The 9,037-nt window shown below is 50.3% G+C and overlaps 1 protein-coding gene across 5 annotated transcripts in view; it reads right to left on the bottom strand.

Annotated features, from left to right (window-relative positions):
- Positions 1–9,037, bottom strand: part of LOC110525145 (PDZ domain-containing protein 2) — a 209,886-nt gene that overhangs the window by 37,967 nt on the left and 162,882 nt on the right. For all 5 annotated transcript variants that reach the window (XM_090236856.1, XM_090236857.1, XM_090236860.1 and 2 more), the window contains 2 exons: positions 6,860–7,048; positions 1,291–1,519 (listed from right to left, as the gene is read on the bottom strand). In XM_090236856.1, the coding sequence (XP_090092982.1) occupies positions 1,291–1,519; positions 6,860–7,048 (418 nt within the window). The remainder of the gene's footprint in view (positions 1–1,290; positions 1,520–6,859; positions 7,049–9,037) is intronic.

Here is a 9,037-nt window from a genome sequence, read left to right as displayed (position 1 = left end):
CAGGGACTTTGTCATTCTGAAACAGGAAAGGGCCTTCCCCAAACTGTTGCCACAAAGTTGGAAGAACAGAATCGTCTAGAATGTCATTGTATGTTGTAGCGTTAAGATTTCCCTTCACTGGAACTAAGGGGCCCGAACCATGAAAAACAGTCCCAGACCATTATTCCTCCTCCACCAAACGTTACAGTTGGCACTGTGCATTCAGGCAGGTAGTGTCTCTTGGCATCCGCCAAACCCAGATGAATCCGTCGGACTGCCAGAAGGTGAAGCGTGATTCATCACTCCAGAGAACGCGTTTCCAACTGCTCCAGAGTCCGGCCATGGAAACCTATATCATGGTCATCTGAGGCTTGTGTGCGGCTGCTGGTCCATGGAAACCTATATCATGGTCATCTGAGGCTTGTGTGCGGCTGCTGGTCCATGGAAACCTATATCATGGTCATCTGAGGCTTGTGTGCGGCTGCTGGTCCATGGAAACCTATATCATGGTCATCTGAGGCTTGTATGCGGCTGCTGGTCCATGGAAACCTATATCATGGTCATCTGAGGCTTGTGTGCGGCTGCTGGTCCATGGAAACCTATATCATGGTCATCTGAGGCTTGTATGCGGCTGCTGGTCCATGGAAACCTATATCATGGTCATCTGAGGCTTGTGTGCGGCTGCTGGTCCATGGAAACCCATTTCATGAAGCTCCTGACAAACAGTTGTTGTGCTGACGTTGCATCCAGAGGCAGTTTGGAACTCGGTAGTGAGATCTGCAACCGAGGACACCAATTTTTTATGGGCTTCAGCACTCGGTGGTTCCGTTCTGTGAGCTTGTGTGGCCTACCACTTCGCAGCTGTGCCGTTGTTGCTCCTAGACGTTTCCACTTCACAATAACAGCACTTACAGTTGACCAGGGCAGAAATTTGACGAACTGACACGTTGAAAGGGACTGAGCTCTTGAGTACGGGCCATTCTATTGCCAATTGTTTGTCTATGGAGATTGCATGGCTATGTACTCTATTTTATACAACCGTCAGCAACGGGTGTGGCTGAAATAACCGAATCCACTAATTTGAAGGGGTGTCCACATACTTTTGTATATATATATTTGTATATCTTGTAATTGTTGGGTGTGTTATTGCATTGAGAGAGTTGCTGGGAGGATGTAAGAGGATTGTCTTGTGGTTACTCCCTACGGTCTCAAACTAAAATGTCAACAAAAGCACATCTCACACCAGAGGGAAGTGAGGTCACAACAACTGAACTGAAACGGCACAGTTCAAAACCCCACTTTGTCAGTTACCTTTACTGAGTGTAACCTCCATAATGATGCGGTCCTTGGGGCCAGGTCTGGGCGGTCCCTTGCGGACTTCGGGGGTTTCGTCGAAAGTGGAGGGTATGGGGGTTCCCCCGCTGGCGTTGGAGTTAAGGGAGGAGGAGCGACTGAGGAGGGTGGGGGTAGGGCACGGAGTCAGGCTGGGGCTGCGGAGACGAGTCCTCACAGTCAGGGTTATCACGCCCTTCTTCAGCTGCTGCAGTGGACCGGAGACACAGAGATACAGTGTTAGGAACAACAACAACAACACCACAATGAGACACAGATATACAGTGTTAGGAACAACAACAACAACAACAACAACAACAACAACAACAACAACAACAACACAATGAGACACAGAGATACAGTGTTAGGAACAACAACAACAACAACAACAACAACACAATGAGACACAGAGATACAGTGTTAGGAACAACAACAACAACAACAACACAATGAGACACAGAGATACAGTGTTAGGAACAACAACAACAACAACAACAACAACACATTGAGACACAGAGATGCAGTGTTAGGAACAACAACAACAACAACAACAACACAATGAGACACAGAGATACAGTGTTAGGAACAACAACAACAACAACAACACATTGAGACACAGAGATACAGTGTTAGGAACAACAACAACAACAACAACAACAACAACAACAACAACAACAACAACACAATGAGACACAGAGATACAGTGTTAGGAACAACAACAACAACAACAACAACAACAACAACAACACACTGAGACACAGAGATACAGTGTTAGGAACAACAACAACAACAACAACACACTGAGACACAGAGATACAGTGTTAGGAACAACAACAACAACAACAACACACTGAGACACAGAGATACAGTGTTAGGAACAACAACAACAACAACACAATGAGACATAGATACAGTGTTAGGAACAACAACAACAACACAATGAGACACAGAGATACAGTGTTAGGAACAACAACAACACAATGAGACACAGAGATACAGTGTTAGGAACAACAACAACAACAACACAATGAGACACAGAGATACAGTGTTAGGAACAACAACAACAACAAACTGAGACACAGAGATACAGTGTTAGGAACAACAACAACACAATGAGACACAGAGATACAGTGTTAGGAACAACAACAACACAATGAGACACAGAGATACAGTGTTAGGAACAACAACAACAACAAACTGAGACACAGAGATACAGTGTTAGGAACAACAACAACACAATGAGACACAGAGATACAGTGTTAGGAACAACAACAACACAATGAGACACAGAGATACAGTGTTAGGAACAACAACAACAACAACACAATGAGACACAGAGATACAGTGTTAGGAACAACAACAACAACACAATGAGACACAGAGATACAGTGTTAGGAACAACAACAACAACAACAACAACAACACATTGAGACACAGAGATACAGTGTTAGGATCAACAACAACAACAACAACACAATGAGACACGGTGTCAGGTTTGACTTTCTCAATGATAGAAACACACTAAGATGCACCCTCTCTTTTTAAAAGTGGTTAGAGAATAGATATTGCACTTTGATATCAAAGAAGATGGATGAAAGGCCAAAAGTGACAAACCATTTTTCCTGATCAATGACACTGATTGAATGGTCGATTGATAGATTTTGGGGTAAACATTTCATACAGTTAAAAACGTTTAATTTCCAGTTTCCTTTCCTGACAGCAGCAAGGTCGTCTTCTATATATAGCAGGAGTTCATCTCACCACTGCTGGTATGTCATTCACATATCAGTAACAGTGGAGGCCCTAGTATCGAGCCCTGTGGTACAGGAACAGTGGAGGCCCTGTGGTCCAGGAACAGTGGAGGCCCTGTGGTCCAGGAACAGTGGAGGCCTGTGGTACAGGAACAGTGGAGGCCCTGTGGTACAGTAACAATGGAGGCCCTGTGGTACAGGGACAGTGGAGGCCCTAGTATCGAGCCCTGTGGTACAGGGACAGTGGAGGCCCTAGTATCGAGCCCTGTGGTACAGGGACAGTGGAGGCCCTAGTATCGAGCCCTGTGGTACAGGAACAGTGGAGGCCCTGTGGTCCAGGAACAGTGGAGGCCCTAGTATTGAGCCCTGTGGTACAGGAACAGTGGAGGCCCTGTGGTCCAGGAACAGTGGAGGCCCTAGTATTGAGCCCTGTGGTACAGGAACAGTGGAGGCCCTGTGGTACAGGAACAGTGGAGGCCCTAGTATCGAGCCCTGTGGTCCAGGAACAGTGGAGGCCCTAGTATTGAGCCCTGTGGTACAGGAACAGTGGAGGCCCTGTGGTCCAGGAACAGTGGAGGCCCTAGTATTGAGCCCTGTGGTACAGGAACAGTGGAGGCCCTGTGGTACAGGAACAGTGGAGGCCCTAGTATCGAGCCCTGTGGTCCAGGAACAGTGGAAGCCCTGTGGTACAGGAACAGTGGAGGCACTGTGGTCCAGGAACAGTGGAGGACCTGTGGTACAGGAACAGTGGAGGCCCTGTGGTCCAGGAACAGTGGAGGCCCTGTGGTACAGGAACAGTGGAGGCCCTAGTATCGAGCCCTGTGGTACAGGGACAGTGGAGGCCCTGTGGTCCAGGAACAGTGGAGGCCCTGTGGTACAGGAACAGTGGAGGCCCTAGTATCGAGCCCTGTGGTACAGGGACAGTGGAGGCCCTGTGGTCCAGGAACAGTGGAGGCCCTGTGGTCCAGGAACAGTGGAGGCCCTAGTATTGAGCCCTGTGGTACAGGAACAGTGGAGGCCCTAGTATCGAGCCCTGTGGTACAGGGACAGTGGAGGCCCTGTGGTCCAGGAACAGTGGAGGCCCTAGTATCGAGCCCTGTGGTACAGGAACAGTGGAGGCCCTGTGGTCCAGGAACAGTGGAGGCCCTGTGGTACAGGAACAGTGGAGGCCTGTGGTACAGGAACAGTGGAGGCCCTGTGGTACAGTAACAATGGAGGCCCTGTGGTACAGGGACAGTGGAGGCCCTAGTATCGAGCCCTGTGGTACAGGGACAGTGGAGGCCCTAGTATCGAGCCCTGTGGTACAGGGACAGTGGAGGCCCTAGTATCGAGCCCTGTGGTACAGGAACAGTGGAGGCCCTGTGGTCCAGGAACAGTGGAGGCCCTAGTATTGAGCCCTGTGGTACAGGAACAGTGGAGGCCCTGTGGTCCAGGAACAGTGGAGGCCCTAGTATTGAGCCCTGTGGTACAGGAACAGTGGAGGCCCTGTGGTACAGGAACAGTGGAGGCCCTAGTATCGAGCCCTGTGGTCCAGGAACAGTGGAGGCCCTGTGGTACAGGAACAGTGGAGGCCCTGTGGTCCAGGAACAGTGGAGGACCTGTGGTACAGGAACAGTGGAGGCCCTGTGGTCCAGGAACAGTGGAGGCCCTGTGGTACAGGAACAGTGGAGGCCCTAGTATCGAGCCCTGTGGTACAGGGACAGTGGAGGCCCTGTGGTCCAGGAACAGTGGAGGCCCTGTGGTACAGGAACAGTGGAGGCCCTAGTATCGAGCCCTGTGGTACAGGGACAGTGGAGGCCCTGTGGTCCAGGAACAGTGGAGGCCCTGTGGTACAGGAACAGTGGAGGCCCTGTGGTCCAGGAACAGTGGGGGCCCTGTGGTACAGGAACAGTGGAGGCCCTGTGGTCCAGGAACAGTGGAGGCCCTGTGGTCCAGGAACAGTGGAGGCCCTAGTATTGAGCCCTGTGGTACAGGAACAGTGGAGGCCCTAGTATTGAGCCCTGTGGTACAGGAACAGTGGAGGCCCTAGTATCGAGCCCTGTGGTCCAGGAACAGTGGAGGCCCTGTGGTCCAGGAACAGTGGAGGCCCTAGTATTGAGCCCTGTGGTACAGGAACAGTGGAGGCCCTAGTATCGAGCCCTGTGGTACAGGGTCAGTGGAGGCCCTGTGGTCCAGGAACAGTGGAGGCCCTAGTATCGAGCCCTGTGGTACAGGAACAGTGGAGGCCCTGTGGTCCAGGAACAGTGGAGGCCCTGTGGTACAGGAACAGTGGAGGCCCTAGTATCGAGCCCTGTGGTACAGGAACAGTGGAGGCCCTGTGGTACAGGAACAGTGGAGGCCCTAGTATCGAGCCCTGTGGTACAGGAACAGTGGAGGCCCTAGTATCGAGCCCTGTGGTCCAGGAACAGTGGAGGCCCTGTGGTACAGGAACAGTGGAGGCCCTGTGGTCCAGGAACAGTGGAGGCCCTGTGGTACAGGAACAGTGGAGGCCCTAGTATCGAGCCCTGTGGTACAGGGACAGTGGAGGCCCTGTGGTCCAGGAACAGTGGAGGCCCTGTGGTACAGGAACAGTGGAGGCCCTAGTATCGAGCCCTGTGGTACAGGGACAGTGGAGGCCCTGTGGTCCAGGAACAGTGGAGGCCCTGTGGTACAGGAACAGTGGAGGCCCTGTGGTCCAGGAACAGTGGAGGCCCTGTGGTACAGGAACAGTGGAGGCCCTGTGGTCCAGGAACAGTGGAGGCCCTGTGGTCCAGGAACAGTGGAGGCCCTAGTATTGAGCCCTGTGGTACAGGAACAGTGGAGGCCCTAGTATCGAGCCCTGTGATACAGGAACAGTGGAGGCCCTAGTATCGAGCCCTGTGGTACAGGAACAGTGGAGGCCCTAGTATCGAGCCCTGTGGTACAGGAACAGTGGAGGGCATGTGGTCCAGGAACAGTGGAGGCCCTAGTATTGAGCCCTGTGGTACAGGAACAGTGGAAGCCCTAGTATCGAGCCATGTGGTGCAGGAAACGTGGAGGCCCTAGTTTTGAGCCCTGCGGTACAGGAACAGTGGAGGCCCTAGTATCGAGCCCTGTGGTACAGGAACAGTGGAGGCCCTAGTATCGAGCCCTGTGGTACAGGAACAGTGGAGGCCCTAGTATTGAGCCCTGTGGTACAGGAACAGTGGAGGCCCTAGTATCGAGCCCTGTGGTACAGGAACAGTGGAGGCCCTGTGGTCCAGGAACAGTGGAGGCCCTAGTATTGAGCCCTGTGGTACAGGACAAGTGGAGGCCCTAGTATTGAGCCCTGTGGTATAGGAACAGTGGAGGCCCTAGTATTGAGCCCTGTGGTACAGGAACAGTGGAGGCCCTAGTATTGAGCCCCGTGGTACAGGAACAGTGGAGGCCCTAGTATTGAGCCCTGTGGTACACCACACCATATCCCCTTAGAATCTGAAAGTATTCCAAATAGTCTTTTGCTTCCTGCTTACCTTGGAGGACTGGATGGTCACAACCTTAATCCTAACCCAGACTGTTGCCTTGGAGGTCTGGATGGCCACAACCTTAATCCTAACCCTGACTGTTACCTTGGAGGTTTGGATGGCCACAACCTTAATCCTAACCCTGTCGTAACTCTAACCCAGACTGTTACCTTGAAGGTCTGGATGGCCACAACCTTAATCCTAACCCTGACTGTTACCTTGAAGGTCTGGATGGCCACAATCTTAATCCTAACCCTGACTGTTACCTTGGAGGTCTGGATTGCCACAACCTTAATCCTAACCCTGTAAACTCTAACCCAGACTGTTTCTGCTTACCTTGAAGGTCTGGATGGCCTGCTGGTGGGTCAGGCCTTGGAGAGAGTCTCCATTCACCTCCAGAATCTCATCTCCCTCTTTCAGTCGTCCGTCTGCGACCGCTGCTCCGTTAGGGAAGATAGTCTTGACAAAGATCCCCATCCTTCCTCGGGCAGAGTCCTGACCTCCGACGATGCTGAACCCCAGTCCCTAACACACACACACACACAAGTTTCAGAACAGTACCAACTACCAACAATACTGTCTGAACCCCAGGCCCGTAACCTGACAGAGACAAAGGTTTCAGAACCACAGAACAGTACCAACTACCAACAATACTGTCTGAACCCCAGGCCCGTAACCTGACAGAGACAAAGGTTTCAGAACCACAGAACAGTGCCAACTACCAACAATACTGTCTGAACCCCAGGCCCGTAACCTGACAGAGACAAAGGTTTCAGAACCACAGAACAGTACCAACTACGAACAATACTGTCTGAACCCCAGGCCCGTAACCTGACAGAGACAAAGGGTTCAGAACCACAGAACAGTACCAACTACCAACAATACTGTCTGAACCCCAGGCCCGTAACCTGACAGAGACAAAGGTTTCAGAACCACAGAACAGTGCCAACTACCAACAATACTGTCTGAACCCCAGGCCCGTAACCTGACAGAGACAAAGGTTTCAGAACCACAGAACAGGTCAAACCAGCAACAATAGTTAGGTGGTCCCTAACAGAACGACCAACGAAGCACCAACCAACAGCATGACTGACGAACAGCCAATCACACTCATGACATGTGCGTACCACAGATACGTTTCCCAACCCGAACACAAACACATGGAAGAACTTGGCATTCAGTAGACCAGGCAGACTGTGAGATGGTATCATGTTTTCGATAATACAATTAAACTACGACTTAGTCAGACTAAAATCTACGGGAACATGAGGCCGCTCACACAACGGCTTCAGAATGGACTCACACCCCCTTGACCTGTTTCCACTTTTAGTTACAAAATATGAAAAAGTCAGGGGGTGTGAATACATTCTGAAAGCGCTGTATATCGCCATGTTATTTTCACCCTATCTGTAGTCGTTATTCACCGTGTCTACATTTCTATTCTTATTTTATCTTTAACTCTGCATTGTTGGATAAAGGACCCGTCAGTCAGCATTTCACTGTTAGTCTACACCTGTTGTTTACCAAGGACCAGTCAGTCAGCATTTCACTGTTAGTCTACACCTGTTGTTTACCAAGGACCCATCAGTCAGCATTTCACTGTTAGTCTACACCTGTTGTTTACCAAGGACCCATCAGTCAGCATTTCACTGTTAGTCTACACCTGTTGTTTACCAAGGACCCATCAGTCAGCATTTCACTGTTAGTCTACACCTGTTGTTTACCAAGGACCCTTCAGTCAGCATTTCACTGTTAGTCTACACCTGTTGTTTACCAAGGACTAGTCAGTCAGCATTACACTGTTAGTCTACACCTGTTGTTTACCAAGGACTAGTCAGTCAGCATTTCACTGTTAGTCTACACCTGTTGTTTACCAAGGACTAGTCAGTCAGCATTACACTGTTAGTCTACACCTGTTGTTTACCAAGGACCCTTCAGTCAGCATTTCACTGTTAGTTTACACCTGTTGTTTACCAAGGACTAGTCAGTCAGCATTACACTGTTAGTCTACACCTGTTGTTTACCAAGGACTAGTCAGTCAGCATTTCACTGTTAGTCTACACCTGTTGTTTACCAAGGACCCATCAGTCAGTCAGCATTACACTGTTAGTCTACACCTAGTGTTTACCAAGGACCCATCAGTCAGCATTTCACTGTAAGTCTACACCTGTTGTTTACCAAGGACCCATCAGTCAGCATTTCACTGTTAGTTTACACCTGTTGTTTACCAAGGACCCTTCAGTCAGTCAGCATTACACTGTTAGTCTACACCTGTTGTTTACCAAGGACCCATCAGTCAGCATTTCACTGTTAGTCTACACCTGTTGTTTACCAAGGACCCATCAGTCAGCATTTCACTGTTAGTCTACACCTGTTGTTTACCAAGGACCCATCAGTCAGCATTTCACTGTTAGTCTACACCTGTTGTTTACCAAGGACCCTTGGTGTGTGTGTGTGTGTGTGTGCGTACGTGCGTGCGTGTGTATGTGTATGTGTGTGTGTGTGTGTGTGGTG

This window comes from Oncorhynchus mykiss, chromosome 6 (genome assembly GCF_057628025.1).
Source record: "Oncorhynchus mykiss isolate SJ-2025 chromosome 6, ASM5762802v1, whole genome shotgun sequence".
NCBI lineage: Eukaryota > Metazoa > Chordata > Actinopteri > Salmoniformes > Salmonidae > Oncorhynchus > Oncorhynchus mykiss.
The sequence above is the reverse complement of the archived record's forward strand: the minus strand, read 5'-3'. Positions and strand labels throughout refer to the sequence as shown.